General features: G+C 41.2%; 1 protein-coding gene across 3 annotated transcripts in view; it reads left to right on the top strand.

The window, feature by feature from the left end:
• The first annotated feature begins 2,362 nt into the window (after positions 1 to 2,362).
• Positions 2,363 to 20,655, top strand: part of COMMD10 (COMM domain containing 10) — a 252,315-nt gene continuing 234,022 nt past the window's right edge. Inside the window, exons 1-5 of one of the 3 annotated variants that reach the window (XM_075931974.2) lie at positions 2,363 to 2,592; positions 2,999 to 3,065; positions 3,156 to 3,246; positions 7,073 to 7,183; positions 16,572 to 16,727. In XM_075931974.2, coding sequence (XP_075788089.1) covers positions 3,184 to 3,246; positions 7,073 to 7,183; positions 16,572 to 16,727 — 330 coding nt within the window. In that variant the 5' untranslated portion in view covers positions 2,363 to 2,592; positions 2,999 to 3,065; positions 3,156 to 3,183. The remainder of the gene's footprint in view (positions 2,593 to 2,998; positions 3,066 to 3,155; positions 3,247 to 7,072; positions 7,184 to 16,571; positions 16,728 to 20,655) is intronic. The other 2 variants (XM_075931972.2, XM_075931973.2) reach the window with 2 other exon arrangements.

The raw sequence follows: 20,655 nt of genomic DNA, 5'->3' as shown, positions 1-20,655 counted from the left end.
GATGCAAGGTATGTTGGCGCCAGCTATGCTATTCTTTTATCTGGAGTTGTGTATCTTGCATCAATTTTCTCACCAATGTAGATCTGGCCTCAGATGCTTTCTCACACTTACACTGGGGCACCAAATTTGGTTGTACCTAGACTCAGAGGGGTAGCCATATTAGTTTGTATTAGGGATGTAAGCAACTTGTTCACTATCCAATAAGCATATGCTTATTGGGTAGTCAAGCAGTGACTCAACTAGTTGGTTTCCCCTCCCCACCACTGCCTCTATCAGAGAGAGGCAGCAAGGTGGGGGGGGGGGGGTCAGGAGACGGTGCTAGGGCTAACCAGCTTAAAAGTCGGTTCCCCCTGGCACCGTCTTCACGGGGGCAGAGGCACAGCGGGTAAACGGCGTGAGTGGAGACTGAAGCAGTTCTTGCTTGCGCCGTGTCCTAATTGCTTCGCCTTTGCCTGTGAAATGTAGCAAGAGCCCCATTGGGCTCTTGGTACATTTCAAAGGCAGAGACACAGCTGGGATAATGAGCGCCCCATCTCCCCCTTATCGACTAATTGAGTAGTCGATGGAATTTCCGTCGACTACTCTATTAGCTGATTAATCAAAATTTAACATCTCTAGTCTGTATCTGTAAAAACAAGGAATACTATAACACTTTAAAGACTAAATAAAACACAGATAATTCAGTTAGTCTTTAAGGTGCCTCAGGACTCCTAGATTAGAATGAAAGATGTGTTAAAATGTTTTAGTTAACTAACACATTTGACTAGTCTACCATAGATAAGACAGTGTGTACCAAACATGCAGCTGTCAGAATTGAAGTCCAGGGGTGAGTCTAACCTTTTCAAGTATGTTTAATTAGAGGATATTAGTTAATATGTTCTTTTAATATTCTTTAAAATCCTAATCTAAACAAGTCTTTAGATTATACCAGTGTAAAGAATTTAAAAAAAATGAATTGCCTTTCCAAATGTAGGGGCTGATGTAGTCTCTTTGTTTTCTGTTTTAATTTGCTTCAGACTGGCCAATGAAAACCCCTATTGTCAATTTCCCTTTAGTTTGGGCACTGTTGAGGGGGTGGAGGCACTGGGTTGCCAAGAACTTAGCTGTTTAAATACCCGATTTTCATGGGATTTTTTATGCTCCTGGGTCAATTTCTCCTACCTTAAGCGTCCATAACAGCTGCCACCTTACATTTTGCATTGTCCCTGACAGCTGCCTGCACCCCTTAACCAATCCCAAGAAAGCCCACAGGGTGCAAAGCCCCCAGGGCGCCCCTTCAAGCCCAAAGGGCTATTGTGGGAGCCCGCTTCCCATCGAGGCCCGTGCACTGTGGGGCCAGGCAGTGGCTTAGGTGCCACCACATAAACATGCAGCCAGTGTAGCATCACACAGCAGCTGCCCTCAGAATTCCATTGTTCCGTTGTACTGATCGTGTGCACTGGAATCAAGCATGCTCAGTAAGAGCTGCTGTTGCTGCTGCCCTCACTACCCGGCTCTACAAGTGGAACTATTCTGAAATAGCTGCGGAAGAATAATTTACTCCACAATACCTGTTCTGGTCAATTTCTTCAAGCCCCTAGAGATTTTTTCTGTCAATATTTGTCCCATTATCTGATTGTTTCTAACAAATACCTTCTGGACAACAGTTTTCAGGACCATTCTTTTCTTTTTGTCAGTGTTGGTATCACATTTCCTTTTTCTAATCTTCCAGGAGAGATCATCAGTTCTCCCAATAATTGTTCACATTTTAGAGACATTTGAGCTAATTCCTTTTTCACCATAGAAGAAGGTTAACATCGGTATGTTCACCATAAAAGAGGAATGTTAACCCATATTGTAAATGTCTGTATAGTCACATTTTTCAAAAGTGCACTTTTGTCTGTGAATATCCATTCAAACTTTTAAATCGATTTACTGCAAGCTTGTTCAATTTCTGTGCAAGTTCTTATCTCACAAATATTCCTAATTCGCAACAAATTTTAGGCGTGTGGGTTTGAGTATTCTAGGAAAGAAAACAGGGAGTGTTAATGGGAGAATACACTTTAGCAGCCTCATTCGAAGAGTTATGATAATTCAGTCAGGTCATAGGTCACATTTTATATCTCTGTGATCACAGAAAACTAACGAGCACCACTGGACTTTTGCAATGAAATGTTCATGAACAATACAGACACCAGGAGCACTGGCAGCAAAGTCTGACAAAGTGAACCCCACCTGCCAGGTTTAGCTCCTCCTGGACCAGCGAGACGCGCGCGGGTAGCAGAAACGGACACGAGGCAAACCCGACGCACTAGAATGTCAGTAACTGCTACCCGGAGCGGATTTTGAGAGCGGCTGCCCCGACCCCGCTCTCCCCGCGGCGCGTCTCAGCCACCCGGGGGGCGGGGGGAAGACGCAAGCGGCACAGGAGCACGAGGCAGTTACCCAGCGCGAGGCGGGGCCGCCCGCGTAGCTCCGCCCGGGTGGGGGCGGGGCCGGTTGAGCCTGCCAGGCTCCCGTCCGCCCCGCCCCTGGTCGGGTGAGTGACGGCGGGCGGACCTGGGCGGCGGCGGCGGGCAGGATGGCAGCGCCCATCATCCCCGAGAGCGGCAGGTACGGACCGCCCGGCCCAGCGGCGCCTCCGGAGCCCCGGCCCGGCATGGAGCCCAGAGCGCCCCCCCCCCCGACACCCGGCCTGGGACCGCCAGTTCCTCAGTGTCCCCCAAACTCTGGGGCACCCCCGCCCCCAGACCTCCCCCACTGAACCCCCAAGCTGGGACCCCAGTTCCTTAGCGGGCTGGGATCACTGCGCCTGCGGCACGGCCCCCTCTCGCCGCTTCCAGCATGTGGGCAGCGTGACCGTGTCAGTATCGCACAGCCGGCTGAGCTAGGGCACCCAGGTTATCCGCTCAGCCGGTTTAATTGGAGAAGGGAGGAGAGGGAGTATCGCTATTTTGCTCCTCACTTGGAGACTGGCTCTGTAATTCTCACTGTGAATTTTTATAAATTGTGTTTAAAGTATCAAGAAAATCTGTTTAATCCAAATTAATTTGGATTAGAAGCCAGTACCCCAAGTGCGCTTGCAGGTGCGTGAAAACAAAAATATTTATAGTACATTGTTTAAAGCCAATATGTTTAAGTTAAGAAACTTACGCAATCTTTTTCATTTTACATAGCATCAAAAAAGCAGTGTTGCTCATTAACATGATAGACACAGGCAAATTTCCCCGATTACTCTCCCGCATACTTCAAAAGCTTCATCTAAAGGTGTGTACTCCTTGTCTTTTTTACATGTTTAAGCTCTATTATGAATACATCATACCAGTTACTGAAAATTTTATGTTTTTTAAAATCCTGTAATAAAATACTGTTTTCTTAAGTGTTTAGATTTTGTCTTGCATGTTTAACACATAGATTATTTCAAGTAAAAAAAATACACCTTTTTTCCTCTATAGGGGCTACGTCTACACTGGCCCCTTTTCCGGAAGGGGCATGTTAATTTCAGCTATCGTAATAGGGAAATCAGCGGGGGATTTAAATATCCCCCGCGGCATTTAAATAAAAATGTCCGCCGCTTTTTTCCGGTTTTTAGAAAAGCCGGAAAAGAGCGTCTACACTGGCCCCGATCCTCCGGAAAAAGCGCCCTTTTCCGGAGGATCTTATTCCTACTTTGAATAAGATCCTCCGGAAAAGGGCGCTTTTTCCGGAGGATCGGGGCCAGTGTAGATGCTCTCTTCCGGCTTTTCTAAAAGCCGGAAAAAAGCGGCGGACATTTTTATTTAAATGCCGCGGGGGATATTTAAATCCCCCGCGGATTTCCCTATTACGATAGCTGAAATTAACATGCCCCTTCCGGAAAAGGGGCCAGTGTAGACGTAGCCTAGAAGTATAACCTGTTCTGAGTGGCATTTAGAATACTTCTGGTAGAGGAAGACAGCACTTTTTGTGTAAGGGAAATAAGTGTATTTTTTCCTGTGATTTGATTTTGCTTGCTCTCTATGCAAGATAAAACAACAGATCTAAGAAATAGTATCTTTGGTAGAGATATAAAGGAAAGACTGGGCACAAAAAGCCTTTAAGCTTGAGTGTTTGTATAAAGATGCAGTTGCTATAAATTATAATTTAGAAATAATAAATTATACCTAAAATCATATAAAATTTCATTTGGCTGTAACTTATTGACAGCTACATCATGTCAATGTTGACAGACCCTGGACAATACCATGGCTGAAACCCCAGAAATCTGCCAACTCATGAATAAATTATCATTTTGGAATGTGATATGGATCAGCTCCATGATCAGTAATCTGTAAAAGCTCTTCTGCTTTTTATTACAATGTCATGACTGTTGTTATGCTATTCTGCATATTGGAAATTGTCATGTTGTTTGTTTGACAAGTGTGTCAACGTGTGCATTTCCTGGTGTGTTAGAATTCTGAAGCAAAATTGAGCAATTCTGACCTCCTCTGTTTGGAAAAAAAAGTTATGAAATATTGTCAAACAAGAGATGTCAATGCAGCATATTTTCAAAGGGTATATCCGTTTCAAATCTTATTTAAAAACAATGTGTTTGTGTTAGTGCTCACAGCTCAGGATTATTAAAACTGAAAGCATTTTTAAAATTTGCATTCATGGTTCCCTGTATGTCTGTTAAGTTTGCACAGGAGTTGAAATTGCCATGTAATTAAACTTCCTTGCAGTTCTTCCATAAGTTTTCTTCTTGTTGCACATACTCTATCTTGGTCTCTCCAAGGTAAAGCCGAGAGCTTACAACATGTGAACCTTGAGGGATCTATCGGAGGCAAGAGGAATCTCTCCCACACAGTTTTCTGCCTTCCCTGTGTCTAACAAAGTATTGTAGATTCTGCAGTAGGTTTCACAGTATTGTGTGATAGGTTCTGCTGTCGAAAGCCCCTTCTTGAACCTGCTTCTTTCTTTATTTGTGGATCTGGACAATTTTGGAGCTTCCATGGAGGGGCTTCCATTGGTTTGGGAGGATGGGTGGAGCTGGTTCTCCCCTCTTCTGCTCTTGTGAATTTAGAGGTGAGAATCAAGCCCATAATTAATGATTCACCATTTATGATGGTTGACTGTATTTCATTTCTTTTCGTCTGGACAATGAAAATCGAATAATCAGAAAAATGTTCCAGTGGAAAGCTAGAAGAAAATGTTTTAATCCAAACAGATGCTATTTTTGTGGGAAGCTTTCTTTTGATTTTTATGAAATTATATATTTGGTGCTAGGAATGGATGGCTCTAGATGGGTCAGATTGAATAGAATCAAGCCTATACACACCCTGCATTTGTTCTCTTCATAAAATGGAAACGAATGACTAGTTTCTAGATTAATTAGGTTTGTGGCAAATCTTGTATTACTTTTTGTTGTAAGAGAACAGAAAAGCAAAATATATAATAGTGAAAACAATATTAATAGTAAACTTAGTAGCTCATTAGTCTTTCATGTACATGGTATATATTTGCTAATTTGTTTCCAACTTACCTTAGTCATTGTTGTATCGGTATTTGATAGATGTAACCTTGTATTTTTTTAATTTAGAATTATAGAGGGTGTCAAACTTATAGCACTGGAAATTGAAGTAGGGCAGTCACAGCCTCGGTGGGGGGGAAAATACAAATGTATTTTTCTTGCCCCAGCTGCTCAAGTGGAATCACATCTAAGACTCTGAGAGTTGTTTAATCTGTTTGATTCAATTCTTGATTTTTCTGCTGAAATTACTAACAAGGGTTTGGTAATAGTAACTGTGATTTATTTATGAATGAATTAATGAAGGTATTTACCTGCTAGCGGGGAAAAAGAGCTATTAACTTAATTTTACCTAAGCTACTAAATGACCATTATATAGCATAATACTTTTTTGTGACTATTGAGCTGCACTGGATTTGAATGATAGACTTGGATTCAAAGACAGTATTGTGTTACCAATTTCACAAACTATGAGCTGCCTAACTAAAGGGAACACTGAATTGGTGGAAATTTTAAATAAACTTCCTTATATTAGCCAAGATACTTAAAACTGCATGTTTCCTTTGAAAAGCTAAAGACTAAACTGAGACAAGCTTACCAGAGCTCTTCTTCAGGACTCACCAACAGAAGTTGATTCAATGAAAGCTATTACCTCACCCATCTTCTCTCTTTAATATATGAGGGCCAGCGTGGATACAACAATACTGCATACAAAGATTAAACTACCAAAATACTGCAGACAAAGATTAAATTACCATTTTCATATTTGCATTCTTATTAGAGAGACAATTTTTTGGCCATCTAGGTCTCCTTATAATTACATTATTTTTACTCAAACAGTTCAACTGTTTTTTTTTTTTAGTAGCTGTGCAATTACTGGATTACTCTTTGTCCTAACTATGTTGTTTGTCTAAAATATAGAACATTCTATTTTAAAAGATGGCAATATTTGCCTTGTGCTTAAACATACAGTACATTAGTTAAGTAGGATTTTCCATTCAGTGACCTTTAATATGACATGTTATAGATTTTTGACGTTTTGTAGACGTCTTTCTAAATTTCCCAAAATAGACCTTTATTGTTATCTCTTCTTGAAGAAAATACACTCAGATTGGAGAAATGTAAATAGCAAACCAAGGGGAGCGTATTTAACTGCACTAATACTTGACTGCCTTTTTGGTGCTTTTATTTCTAGTCCAGCCAGTGCACATTATACCATTGTTGCTCTTTTGGATGGCCAAATATAAATATGTAACTTTTTCTACATAAAGGAAATTATCATATGTTGTCAAAAGATGTCTTTAAATAGTAATTTCATGAATATTTTTATAAACAGTGAGAAAAAAGTGTGTAGTTGTATGCATATTTCATAAAGTTCTGATCAAAAGCCCATTAAAAGAAATGGAGAGGCACCCACTGAAGTTAGTGGATTTGGGTGAGGAGTTTGGTATCCTGATACATTTTTCCTCTAACAAGATTTGTTTTCCCTCTCCCATTTAAAAACAAAGAAAACCTTTGACTCTAATGTTTTAGCAAAACTTGCCTTTTGTAAAACAAATTCTGGATGGCAGATGGAATACCAGTAATAATCCCTTTTTTATACTTCAGGCTGAGAGCAGTTTCAGTGAAGAGGAGGAAGAAAAACTTCAAGCTGCGTTTTCAATGGAGAAGCAAGATCTTCATCTTGTTCTTGAAACAATATCGTTTATTTTGGAACAGGTATCATTTATATCGATGTGAATTGTTAAATATTTGAAACACAATGCTTGTTTGATAGGAAAATTATTCTCCAGAGCATGTTGAAGTAGACATTTCCTGAAAATAAATGTAGCAGTTATGCTATTTATCTATTGAAGGATTGATCTTGCGTCCTATACTCAAGTTGCATAGTTCAGGTTGAACCTCTCGAGTCCGGCACCCCCTGCACCTGACATTTTCCAAACCATGCGAGGTCAATATTGTCTAGCAGCATTACCAACACTTTCACCGCTTACAAAACTCTTAGAAGACTTTTGGGGGTAAATTAGAGCTAAATAACAGCACAGAAAACTGGATCCAGGACTGGTGGCTGTAAACACATTTTATCGGACCAAAATAACTTGTCCATACCCATGGTAAGTGGACCTTTGACTAACTAAAATCGTGTTGAACCACAGATGTTGCTGGACCAGAAAGTGCAGGACTGGAGATACTCAACCTGTATCTTACTTTGCAAGTAGTCTCACTGAAGTCAGAGTTGCACTTGAGGAACAAGGCTCTACTTAATGGGAGTGAAGAGGGTAGAAGCTTGCCTTCAGTTTGTATCCTGTGCTTTTCTACACATCTCTGAGCACCAGCTTGTGATCCTTTCACTTAGCAGAATAAAACTTCACAAGTACACCCTGTTTCTGCTGAATTCAGTGGGAGAACATAATAATGGCCATACTGGGTCAGACCAAAGGTCCAGTCAGCCCAGCACCCTGTCTGCCGACAGTGACCAATGCCAGGTGTCCCAGAGGGAGTGAATCGAACAGGTAATGATCAAGCAAACTCTCTCCTGCCATCCATCTCCACCCTCTGACAAAGAGGCTAGGGACACCATTCCTTACGCAAAGTGGCTAATAGCCATTTATGGATTTAACCTCCGTGAATTTATCTAGTTCTCTTTTAAACCCTGTTATAGTCCTAGCCTTCACAACCTCCTGAGGCAAGGAGTTCCACAGATTGGCTATGCGCTGTGTGAAGAAGAACTTCCTTTTATTTGTTTTAAACCTGCTGCCCATTAATTTAATTTGGTGGCCTCTAGTTCTTATATTATGGGAACAAGTAAATATCTTTTCCTTATTCACTTTCTCCACACCACTCATGATTTTATATACCTCTATCATATCCCTCTTTTAGAAAGTCTCCTCTTTTCTAAGCTGAAAAGTCCTAGTCTCTTTAATCTCTCCGCATATGGGACCCGTTCTAAACCCCTAATCATTTTAGTTGCCCTTTCTCTGAACCTTTTCTAATGCCAAGTATCAGAGGGGTAGCCGTGTTAGTCTGAATCTGCAAAAGCGACGAGGAGTCCTGTGGCACCTTATAGACTAACTGAAGTGTAGGAGCATAAGCTTTCGTGGGCAAAGACCCACTTCGTCAGATGCATGTAGTGGAAATTTCCAGAGGCAGGTATAAATATGCAGGCCAGGATCAGGCTGGAGATGACAAGGTGGATCCAATCAAGGAGGATGAGGCCCACTTCTAGCAGCTGATCTGGAGGTGTGAATTCCAAGAGAGCAGAAGCTGCTTTTGTAGTTAGCGAGCCATTCACAGTCTTTGTTTAATCCAGAGTTGATTGTGTCAAACTTAAAGATGAACTGTAGCTCATCAGTTTCTCTTTGAAGTCTGGTCCTGAAGTTTTTTTGCTGCAGGATGGCTACCTTTAGATCTGCAATTGTGTGTCCAGGAAGATTGAAGTGTTCCCCTACAGGTTTTTGTATGTTGCCATTCCTAATATCAGATTTGTGTCCATTGATTCTTTTACATAGGGACTGTCCAGTTTGGCCGATGTATATCGCAGTGGTGCATTGTTGGCCCATGATGGCATATATTACGTTGGTAGATGTGCAGGAGAATGTACCAGTGACAGTATGGCTGATCTGGTTAGGTCCTGTGATGGTGTTGCTGGTGTATATATGTGGGCAGAGTTGGCACCGAGGTTTGTTGCAAGGATTGGTTCCTGAGTTCGAGTTATTATGGTGCGGTGTGTAGTTGCTGGTGAGAATATGCTTCAGGTTGGCGGGTTGTCTGTGGGCAAGGACCGGCCTACCTCCCAAGGCCTGTGAAAGTGAGGGATCATTGTCCAGGATGGGGTGTAGATCACTAATGATGCGTTGGAGAGGTTTTAGCTGGGGACTGTAGGTGATGGCCAGTGGTGTTCTGTTGGTTTCTTTCTTGGGCTTGTCCCATAGCAGGAGTCTTCTGGGTACATGTCTGACTCTGTCGATCTGTCTCCTCACTTCCTCGTGTGGGTATCGCAGTTTACAGAATGCTTGTTGAAGATCTTGTAGGTGTAGGTCTCTGTCTGAGGGGTTGGAGCATATGCGGTTATACTTCAGTGCTTGACTGTAAACAATGGATCGTGTGGTGTGTCTGGGATGGAAACTGGAGGCATGCAGGTAAGTATAGCGGTTGGTAGGTTTTCGGTATAGGGTGGTATTGATATGACCGTCACTTATTTGTATCGTAGTGTCCAGGAAATGGACCTCCCATGTAGATTGGTCCATGCTGAGGTTGATGGTGGGGTGGAAGCTGTTGAAATCATGGTGAAATTCTTCCAGTCTCCTTTCCATGGGTCCAGATGATGAAGATGTCATCGATATAGCGTAGGTAGAGAAGGGGTGTAAGTGGACGAGAGCTGAGGAAGCGTTCCAGGTCAGCCATAAAAATGTTGGCGTATTGTGGGGCCAACTTTTCTAATGCCAGTTTCTTTTTTGAGATGCGGAGACCACATCTGTACGCAGTATTCAAGATGTTGGTGTACCATGTATTTATATAAGGGCAGTAAGATATTCTCAGTCTTATTCTCTATCCCTTTAATGATTCTTAACATCTTCTTTGCTTTTTTGACTGCTGCTGCATACGGTGTGGACGTCTTCAGAGAACTATCCACGATGACTCCAAGATTTCTTTCCTGATTAGTTGTAGCTAAATTAGCCCCATCATATTATATGTATAATTGGGGTTATTTTTTCCAATGTGCATTACTTTACATTTATCCGCATTAAATTTAATTTGCCATTTTGTTGCCCAGTCACTTAATTTGATGAGATCTTTTTGAAGTTCTTCACAGTCTGCTTTGGTCTTAACTACCTTGAGCAGTTTAGTATCATCTGCAAACTTTGCCATCACTGTTTACCCCTTTCTCCAGATCATTTATGAATATGTTGAATAGGATTGGTCCTAGGACTGACCCTTGCGGAACACCACTAGTTACCCCTCTGCATTCGGAAAATTTACCATTTATTCCTACCCTTTGTTTCCTGTCTTTTAACCAGTTCTCAGTCCATGAAAGGATCTTCCCTCTTATCCCATGACAACTTAATTTACGTAAGAGCCTTTGGTGAGGGACCTTGTCAAAGGCTTTCTGGAAATCTAAGTACACTATATCTACAGTATCCCCCTTGTCAACATGTTTAACCCCTTCAAAGAATTCTAATGGATTAGTAAGACATGATTTCCCTTTACAGAAACTGTTGACTTTTGCCCAACAAATTATGTTCTTCTATGTGTCTGACAATTTTATTCTTTACTATTGTTTCAGCTAATTTGCCTGTTACTGACGTTAGATTTACCAGTCTGTAATTGCCGGGATTGCCTCTAGAGCCCTTTTTAAATATTGGCATTACATCAGCTATCTTCTGGTCATTGGGTACAGAAGCTGATTTAAAGGATAGGTTACAAACCAGAGTTAATAGATTGTGTGTCGCTTGTTGTCGTTTGCGAATAATGTCAGTCTGTGCGTTGTTGCAGAAGCTTTGTATATAGAAATTCAGATTGTAATTCTGACCATCAGGGGGAGTCCATAAAGAATTATTTTTCCTTTGGTGTTGATAGGGGGGATCTGGTAGGTCAGATTGATGTTCATTGGTGGTTTGGAAATATTCTCGGAGGCGGAGGCAGCGAAAAAAAGCCTGAAGGTCACCACAAAATTGTATCTGGTTTGTGGGGGACGTGGGGCAGAAATAGAGACCCCGGGACAAGACCGACTCTTCTGCTGGATTGAGTTTGTAGCTGGCGAGGTTAACAATATTATCCGGTGGGTTGAGGCAGTTGCTGTTGTAGCCAGTGGTATGGAGCAGGTTAGAAAATTTATTGTCTTTTCTTTGTTGTAGGGAATAGAAGTGTGTATAGTAGATTTCTTGTCTGGTGGAACAAAAGTCTTGCAAGGTGTCAGTCGGTGTGGATGTTTGTCTTGAGATGAGACGATCTAAGTTAGAAATGTTATTCTTGATGGTTTTCTGTTTCTTGTATAAAATACTTAGGTGATTTCTTAATTTATTGGATAGTGTGAGGCAGAGTCTTTCACTGTAGTCAGTGCAGTATGTTGATCTTAATGGATTGTTCACTTTCAGTCCTTTGGGTACGATGTCCATCTTCTTGCACTTGGATAGAAAGATGATGTCTGTCTGTATCTGTGCAAGTATCTTTGTATGGTTGATGGATTTCCATTCCAAACGGCTAAATGTAGGGCCTTGCATGTAGAATAGTGATAGAAATGTAGCCGTATTAGTCTGGGGTAGCTGAAGCAAAATGCAGGACAATGTAGCACTTTAAAGACTAACAAGATGGTTTATTAGATGATGAGCTTTCGTGGGCCAGACCCACTTCCTCAGATCAAATAGTGGAAGAAAATAGTCACAACCATATATACCAAAGGATACAATTAAAAAAAAGAACACATATGAAAAGGACAAATCACATTTCAGAACAGGAGAGGGATGCGGGGGGGGGGGGGGGGCGAGGGAGAAGGAAGGAAGGTAAGTGTCTGTGAATTGATGATATTAGAGGTGGGGAGAGTGGGATGTCTGTGAGCTAATGGTATTAGAGGTGATAATTGGGGAAGCTGTCTTGGTAATGGGAAAGATAGTTTGAGTGTTTGTTCATTCCTTCTCCGAGAGTGTCGAATTTTAACATGAATGACAATTCAGAGGATTCCCTTTCAAGAGCAGAATGATTTATAAACCTCAACTACCCATTTATAAACCTCAACTACCCACCCGGAGAAATAAAAAAGCAAATTGAAAGAGCCAGACGAATACCTAGAAATCATCTACTTCAAGATAGACCCAAGAAAACCAACAATAGAACACCACTTGTCATCACCTACAACCCCCAACTTAAACCTGTCCAACACATTATCAATAAACTACAGCCTATACTGGAGCAGGATACCATACTCCAAGAGGCTCTGGGAGACAGACCCATAGTCTCCTATAAACAACCACCTAACCTCAAGATGATTCTTACCAACAACCACAGGACATACCACTCTAATACCAACCCTGGTACCTTCCCTTGCAACAAACCCCATTGCCAGCTTTGTCCACATATTCATTCTGCTGATAGCATTATTGGACCTAACCAAGTGAGTTATAAGATCAAGAACACATATTCCTGCGCATCCAGAGATATAATTTATGCTATCATGTGCCGAAAGTGTCCGTCTGCTATGTACATTGGACAAACATCTCAGACACTTCGCCAAAGGATTAATGCCCACAAAACAGATATCAGACAAGATCACAAAGAAAAAACAGTTTCTTGCCATTTTAACCAGAAAGGACACTCTCTCAATGACTTAACCACCTACATTCTGCTACAAAGACCTTTTACATATGCACTTGAAAGGGAATCCTCTGAACTGTCATTCATGTTAAAATTCGACACTCTCCGAGAAGGAATGAACAAACACTCAAACTATCTTTCCCATTACCAAGATAGCTTCCCCAATTATCACCTCTAATACCATTAGCTCACAGACATACCACTCTCCCCACCTCTAATATCATCAATTCAGACACTTACCTTCCTTCCTCCCCCCCTCTCCCCCCCGCATCCTCCTCCTGTTCTGAAATGTGATTTGTCCTTTTCATATGTGTTCATTTTTTTTAATTGTATCCTTTGGTATATATGGTTGTGACAATTTTCTTCCACTATTTGATCTGAGGAAGTGGGTCTGGCCCACGAAAGCTCATCATCTAATAAACCATCTTGTTAGTCTTTAAAGTGCTACATTGTCCTGCATTTTGCTTTAAATACAGAGACACATTTTTAAAAGGCACATACAATATTTAAACAGCAATAATAAAGCTCACTTGCAAAACTGATAAACATTTCTTCCCCGATGATGTAGATAAATATAATATTGTACAAAGTTGCTCTGTGATAGCTTTATTACTTAAGATATCAGTTATGTAAACTTCTACCTATGAAAGCAGTATTTATTCAGATGAGTAACCCATTTAAGTTACAGAGGGGTAGCCGAATTAGTCTGTACAGGATAAACTTAAAAAAACCTCAAAAGTCTAGTAGCATTTTAAAGACTAACAAAACATGTAGATGGTATCATCAGCTTTCGTGGGCACAGCTCACTTCTTCAGATGACCGGAGTGTTGGATGTGCAGAACCAAAAATAAATAGGGAAGGAAGGGCGGGGGCAGTGGATATATAAATCAAAGGGAAAGCCGAATAGTATGTAACATGTAAAACTGATAGCCTATACGCACCTAAAGCCTGGATAGTTAAAAGAAGCAGATAAGTTAGCAATTAGCGAGGAAGAGTACTAATACCAGATTCTACACAGACAAAGAACCATTGGCACTTTCGTTGGTTGGTTGGTTGATAATGTCCCAGCTATCTGGTATCTTAATTCAGACCATGGGCATGAGAATTAAACTTGTGAATGAACTGTAGTTCGGTTCTAACCCTTACCTGTGTATTTGGCTTGTGGAACTGGTCTGTAACAAATCAGCAACTTGAAGATCTCTTAATGAGTGACCGGGCCGATTAAAGTGTTCACCAACAGGTTTCTGTATGTTCCCTTTATGGATATCTGATTTGTGTCCATTGATTCTTTCCCGTAGGGACTGAGCAGTTTGTCCAAAATATATTGCAGTCGGGCATTGCTGGCATAGATCACATTACTTGATGTGCAGTTAAATGAGCCTCTGATTGATCCATTAAAGTTAGTGGGTCTACTTTTGTAAGTAAAAATTTGTAAGCTTGGACTTACAGTTTGGTTCAATCTTGTTTTGCATTCATTTTGGGTAAATTGCATCTCTAAGCTAAGTATTTAGTATTGTTCTTATAAAATATGAATATTTGTTAGTAAATGAATTCAGTTAAAATGCTTCTGTGCTGGATTGTACTTTACTCAAATAAAAAAATAGGAAAAGATCAGTTTTGGGAAAGAAAGATAAGGTCAAAAAAGTTTTTTTTTGATTACTTTCCTTTTTGTTTCAATGAAGAAGTGCCACAGGGATATATTGGGGCATAAAGAATACAATACTTACGTTTAAATGGATGGAAAGATAGATATTTGGCCATTGTAACTTTTGCTTGTTTAATAATAATACCTACCTGTTCTAGAGAAATAGAAGTGAGCTCACCTATGTTATCCCTCTGCCCCAGAAAAAGTTAGAGCTTTGCTCTTGCTAAGTTGTATGTCAAGTCTCTGGCACACCAGCCTGTGAGCCTTACCAGCAAACCCTTCAAGACTTTTCTAGTCCAAACTTTGCATTGCAGATAACAATTAGTGAACCTTAATTCCTCCAGAAATGTTTCTCTGGAGCAGTGGTTCCCAAACTTTTTGGCATCATGCCCCTCTTTTGGATTTTTGAAAAACCCTCAGCCCCCCCCCCAATAGCATCAAAACTTGAGACAAAAAAAAAAGGAACTGAGCGTGACAGCAAAACTTGATGGGGGTGGGGAGGCTGGGTTGCCTCACGCCCCCCCCCCCCTCTGGAATTTCTTCACGCCCCCCAGTTTGGGAACCCATGCTCTGGAGTGTCCATTTCTTCTCACTGGACACTCATAGAAATTAAGTTTTCTGCCTCCTAAGAAACAGAACACATACCACCTAGTTAGGTTTGCTGAAGACTCACACTTCACTTTAATACGCAGCAATGAAATGTTTTTGCAGTAATACAAGATTAAGTTTATTAAACAAACAGAGACTTAAGTGGTGCTAAGCAAGAGGGAAAGACAGGTTTGATTATAAGCAAACCAAAATATAACATGTTTTTTAGTGTCTAAAACTTAATTTTAGCAAGTTACAATCTTTGACTAAGCAGTTTTCTTATTTTCATCAAGTTACCAAAATCCCTAGACTCTGGATTAGGTGATCTAATTTTCACAGAGTCAGAGGGTGCTGTACCTTATGTCCCCTAGTGATAGTTAACTCCAGTGGCTTTTTTGCTCTCCTTATATTTCCCAATGTCAATTTTCTCTGCATCAAGCCCCAGGAAGGCTTCATGGGGTGCAGATTCTGTCTCCTTAGTGTGATTATTACAGTGTCTTCTCCTGTTTGATAGCTTGATGGCTTTGTTCACCTTCAATGTAAATGTATTTCTGTTGTCCTCTGCCTGGAATCAAGCCAGTCAGACAGGTAAATGCACATGCCTTTGTTTAGGATAAGCTGGACTTATGCACTCTCCCCGAAATACATTTTAAGACCATATTTCCAGCAAATACGCAGCTTTGTACACAACACGTATTTATACCATACAACAATTTTTTATATCTGCTTGTCAGTAGTTTACATAAGATTCCTTATGTGACACCTTTTAGATAATAGGATGACAAGAGTATGTTGGGTATAATGGATGTACCAGGCATGATGTAAGGTACAGTATAGTGGGTCCTTTGTCAGCAGGGCCATTCTTACAAATTGTGGGGCCTTATTCAACTGAACTCTCCCTCCTCCACTACACAGCTTCTGCTCGGGTTCAGGTGCTTCCTCCCCCAAGTGGCTTCTGCTGGGAACCTGGGGCTTCCCCTCCTCCTCTCCCCCGAATGCAGCTTCTGCCAGGGGTCTGGGGATTAGGGCTTCTTCCTACTCCCTCCCCTACAGCTTCTACCAGGACTCAGGGACTTCCCTGGAGCTGCAGAGGCTGGATTCCTCTCTGCCTCCAGTCTGATAGCAGGGAACCTTAATCAGCTAGCTGCTGCTGTTTGAGAGGAGCACATAGAAGAGGTGGGGGGAGGGGGCAGGCAGAAGCCGCTGCAGCGGACAGGTGAGCACAGCCTTGTGGTGAGGCCAGAGAGGAACTAGCACAGATGGTCATGGCTGTCCTCCACTATACGAGCACACACGGCTGCCTGGGAATGGCCCTGTTTGTCAGCTGGCATTAAGGGGCTCACAGGTTCATAGTAATCATGTAATGCATGCTTTTGTTTTTCATTAATAGAGTACTTTATTTTAGAGTGAAAAAACGAAGCATTTAGACCTCTATAGAGAAGAATATCCCTATTTTAGAAAAGTACTTAAGCATAAGTTTAAGCACATGCTAAAGAGGTTTTCTTAATCAAGTACTGAAATTGCTTGTATCAGTGTATTTTACACTCTTTTTTTTCTGTTATACAGGCAGTCTATCATAATCTGAAACCAGGTATTTTGCAACAGCAGCTGGAGAGCATTCACCTTGATCAAGACAAAGCAGAAGCATTTGTCAGTGCCTGGACTGCTGCAGGTCAAGATACAATTGAAAAGTTCAGGCAAAGGATTTTGGCCCCTCAAAAGGTATCAGTTGATTTTAGTTTAATTGGAACTAGTAGTTAAAACAAAAGTTATTAGGACACAAGTATTACAATATTCCTTTTTTGTTCTGTAAGAACAAATTCTGTTGACCAGCCAATAAATTAAAATATCAGTAAGGAAATTTTATATATAATGTATGTCATAGGTTTGGGCACTTTAAATTCTGTTCTTCACTTAAGTTATACAGTGTGTAAATCAGTATAAATCCATTGAAGATAATGCAGTACTGCAGCTAAGAATCTGCTCGAGTATGACCTGCAGCAATGCATATGAAGCAACGAAAGAATAATGTGACAGTAGATAAAATACACAGTATATGGATCCTTCTATATTGTGTAATTTAAGTAGAATATACTTAGGACAGTAGCTTTAAATATATGTTTCTTCCCTCCTATTTTTAGTGACCAGTGTATTACTTATTGTTATTCCATTAACTCTGGTAGGGCCTGAACCCACAAATGCTTTTGATAAGATATAATTCATATTCCCAATGACTTTAAAAGAAGTTTGTATTATTGTAAGCATTTTCCCTGGTAGAAAATATATGTTGGACTAGCCCTTTTTTTCAAGATGCCATTATTAGTACTGTAAAATGGTTGGACAACATTGGAAAAAACTAATTTGCTTATGTATTTTGTCTGTCTTAGGGCTTGTCTTCGCTACGCGGAAGAGCGATGCTACCGCGGTCAATCTTCTGGAGGTCGATATAGCGGGTCTACTTAAAACCCACTAAATCGAACTCAGAGGGCATCCCCATCAGTACTATTACTACTGCTCCTTGTGAGGAGTAAGGGAAGCTGAAGGGAGTGTTTGCTCCCGTCAACCTCCCGCTATGGGGAAGGTGCGGAAACTCGAATTAAGGTACATCAACTCCAGCTACCTAATTAGCGTAGCTAGAGTGCATATCATAATTCGACCTTCCCCTGTAGTGTAGATATGGCCTAAGGATAACAGTTGGTTATTTGTAAAAACAACATCAGTTAGTCTTTAAGGTGCCACAGGATTCCTCGTTGTTTTTGCAGATAAACTAAAATGGCTAATCTTCTGAGAGGTGATTATTTGATAATTTTATTGTGTTTTTATTAGTATAGAAGTAAAAAATATATTGTATGTAAAACTAATACATAAAGAATACTTTAACATGCTGCCAGGAAATGAATGTATTTGTTTATAGATGAGAAGGGTCTAGAGGGTTTGAGTGGTGACCTGGGGCAGGGCATTGAGGTGCAGAGTCTGAGGGGGGGTATGGGTACAGGAGAGGATTCTGTTCTGGGGGAAGGATGTAGGAGGGAGTTGGGCTGTGGGAGGGAATGGGTGCTAGACACTTATCTAAATAAGTCCTGGAGAGCAGCACACTCAGGCAGGTTTCCCTGCTTGCAAGCAGTCCCAGACCACACTCACTGTTCTCTGTACTGCAGGGAGAGGCTTCATGCACTGTTCCTGTCCCCATACAATCTTTCAACTCCTAGGCCGTGTCCAGACTCAGGGGTTTTTTCGGGAAAAGTAGCCTTTTCCCGAAAAAACTTCCCCTGCGTCCAGACTCAAGCCGCGTTCTTTTGAAATTATTTCGAAAGAACGCGGCTTTTCTTTCGATGGCGGTAAACCTCGTTTCACGAGGAAGAACGCCTTCCTTTGAAAGTTCCTCTTTCGAAGGAAGGCGTTCTTCAATGTAAAGAGGCCGTCTTCGAAAGAGAGCATCCAGACTCGCTGGGTGCTCTCTTTCGAAAAAGCGGATTTTTCTTTCGAAAGATCCGCGTGCAGTCTAGACGCGATCTTTCGAAAGATGCTCTTTCGAAAGATGCTTTCGAAAGAGCATCTTTCGAAAGAAGCCTGCAGTCTAGACATAGCCCTAGTGACCGGCTTTTTGCCAATAGGAGCTGAGAGATTTTGCTGGAGGCAGGGGCAGTGAGTAGAGCCTCCATCCCTCCCCACAGCACAGAGAGCAACAGGGAGCAGCCAGCTGCTTTTAGTGGCACTGCTCCCTGATTCAGGGGTGGGCTGCAGTCTGGATTAAAAGGCTTGGCAGGCTGGATCCAGCCCAGGGGTTGTATCTTGCCCACCCCTGCTCTCAGATACTACAGGGCTCCTTGTTGTTTTTTCAGATGTAGACTAACACTGCTACTCCTCGGAGACTTAGGAATGTTTTAGTTAGTGCCTGCAGTTTCTACATGGGGGAATTATAACACAGTACCAATGCATGCTACTATTCACATCCATGTAGGTCAAACTGTGTGTCAACATAGAAAAGCTCAGAGAGGCATTCAGCACTTTATCATACAAAAGCTTATGGCATAAATTTCAAACTTGGATGCCCAAATCCTGAATAAAGGATTAGATGTTAAGTGTTGTTGAGCAACACCAATTCCCATTGAGTGGTACTCAATAGTGTGCTGAGCTCCTCTGACTATTTTTATTTAAAAAAACAACAAATGGTCTGGTAGCACCTTAAAGACTAACAAAACATGAAGATGGAATCATGACCTTTCGTGGGCACAGCCCACTTCTTCAAATGACTGGCCTGATTGGTTGCCTGATTTGCGCTGTCTTGGTGGCCATGCTTTTATTTTGCTTTTGTTTTGGGGGATGTTTCAGCTCATACTATTACAACAATTCTGGAATTTACACCATATCTTTGCAAGTCACTTTTTAATGTCCTTTTTGACCTAGCAAAGCAAGACACTGCACTCATTTTATTGTCAGGTTTCTGAGTGTCCTCCTTTTAAACATTGCTTCCACTCAATTCCTAAAGTTTCAGGGAATGTTCTAAGCATCAATAGGCAGAACAATCTATTGAATTTGGTGAGCACTGGAAAAAAAGCCATTTGCACTTAAAACATTTCTTGCGCTTTGTGCTGGAAGCCACCTAGTGTATTTTGCGCTGGTTAGGCCTCAGTTGGAGTATTATGTCTAGTTCTGGGCACCGCATTTCAAGCAAGATATGGAGAAATTGGAGAGGGTCCAGAGAAGAGCAACAAGAATGATTAAAGGCCTAGAGAACATGACCTATGAAGGAAGGCTGAAATAATTGGGTTTGTTTAGTTTGGAAAAGAGAAGATTGAGGGGGGACATGATAGCAATTTTCAGGTATCTAAAAGGGTGTCATAAGGAGGAGGGAGAAAACTTGTTCATTTTAGCTTCTGAGGATAGAACAAGAAGCAATGAAGGGAGGTTTAGGTTGGACATTAGGAAAAAGTTCCTAACTGTCAGGGTGGTTAAACACTGGAATAAATTGCCCAGGGAGGTTGTGGAGATATCTATGGAGATATTTAAGAGTAGGTTAGATAAATGTCTATCAGGGATGGTCTAGACTGTACTGGGTCCTGCCATGAGGGCAGGGGACTGGACTCAATGACCTATCGAGGTCTCTTCCAGTCCTAGTATTCTATGATTCTATGAAAGAGCCATCTATCAGAGATCTCTTTCCCATAGGCAACCTTAATTCTGGAATGTCCGAACTTGAGAGTTTTGACTTGGATACCTTAGTAATATTATTTTCTGTGTTGTTTCATGAATGTTTATATATGAAACCAAGTATATATTTTTGGACTCTGCTGGCTGCCCCATACCAAACAGGCACATTAGACTTGCAACTTTCTTTCTAGAAGTCTAAAAAATGTAGATTGATGTGGATGGTTACCTCAAGCTTAGATAGTTCTGGATGTTTTCTGTTTGTAATGAGACTACCACCAGTTGGTTTGATAAGACCAATGATTTTTAAATGTGGCATGGTGTATTATGTATGGTATAAGTGCTGTAAACTTTACAGAACTGTAATACTTTTAATAGTAATTTTGGAGTTACCCACTTCTCTAGATTGGCTTCAGTTTCCAGCACATACTGATACTGGTTGTCACCTCTGCAGACTGTTTTCTGCAATATCTCGCAAGTGGGAGCAAGTCATTCATCATCA

Source organism: Pelodiscus sinensis, chromosome 6 (assembly GCF_052426305.1).
Source record: "Pelodiscus sinensis isolate ZL-2025 chromosome 6, ASM5242630v1, whole genome shotgun sequence".
Classification (NCBI taxonomy): domain Eukaryota; kingdom Metazoa; phylum Chordata; order Testudines; family Trionychidae; genus Pelodiscus; species Pelodiscus sinensis.
This window is presented reverse-complemented; position numbering and strand designations above follow the sequence as displayed.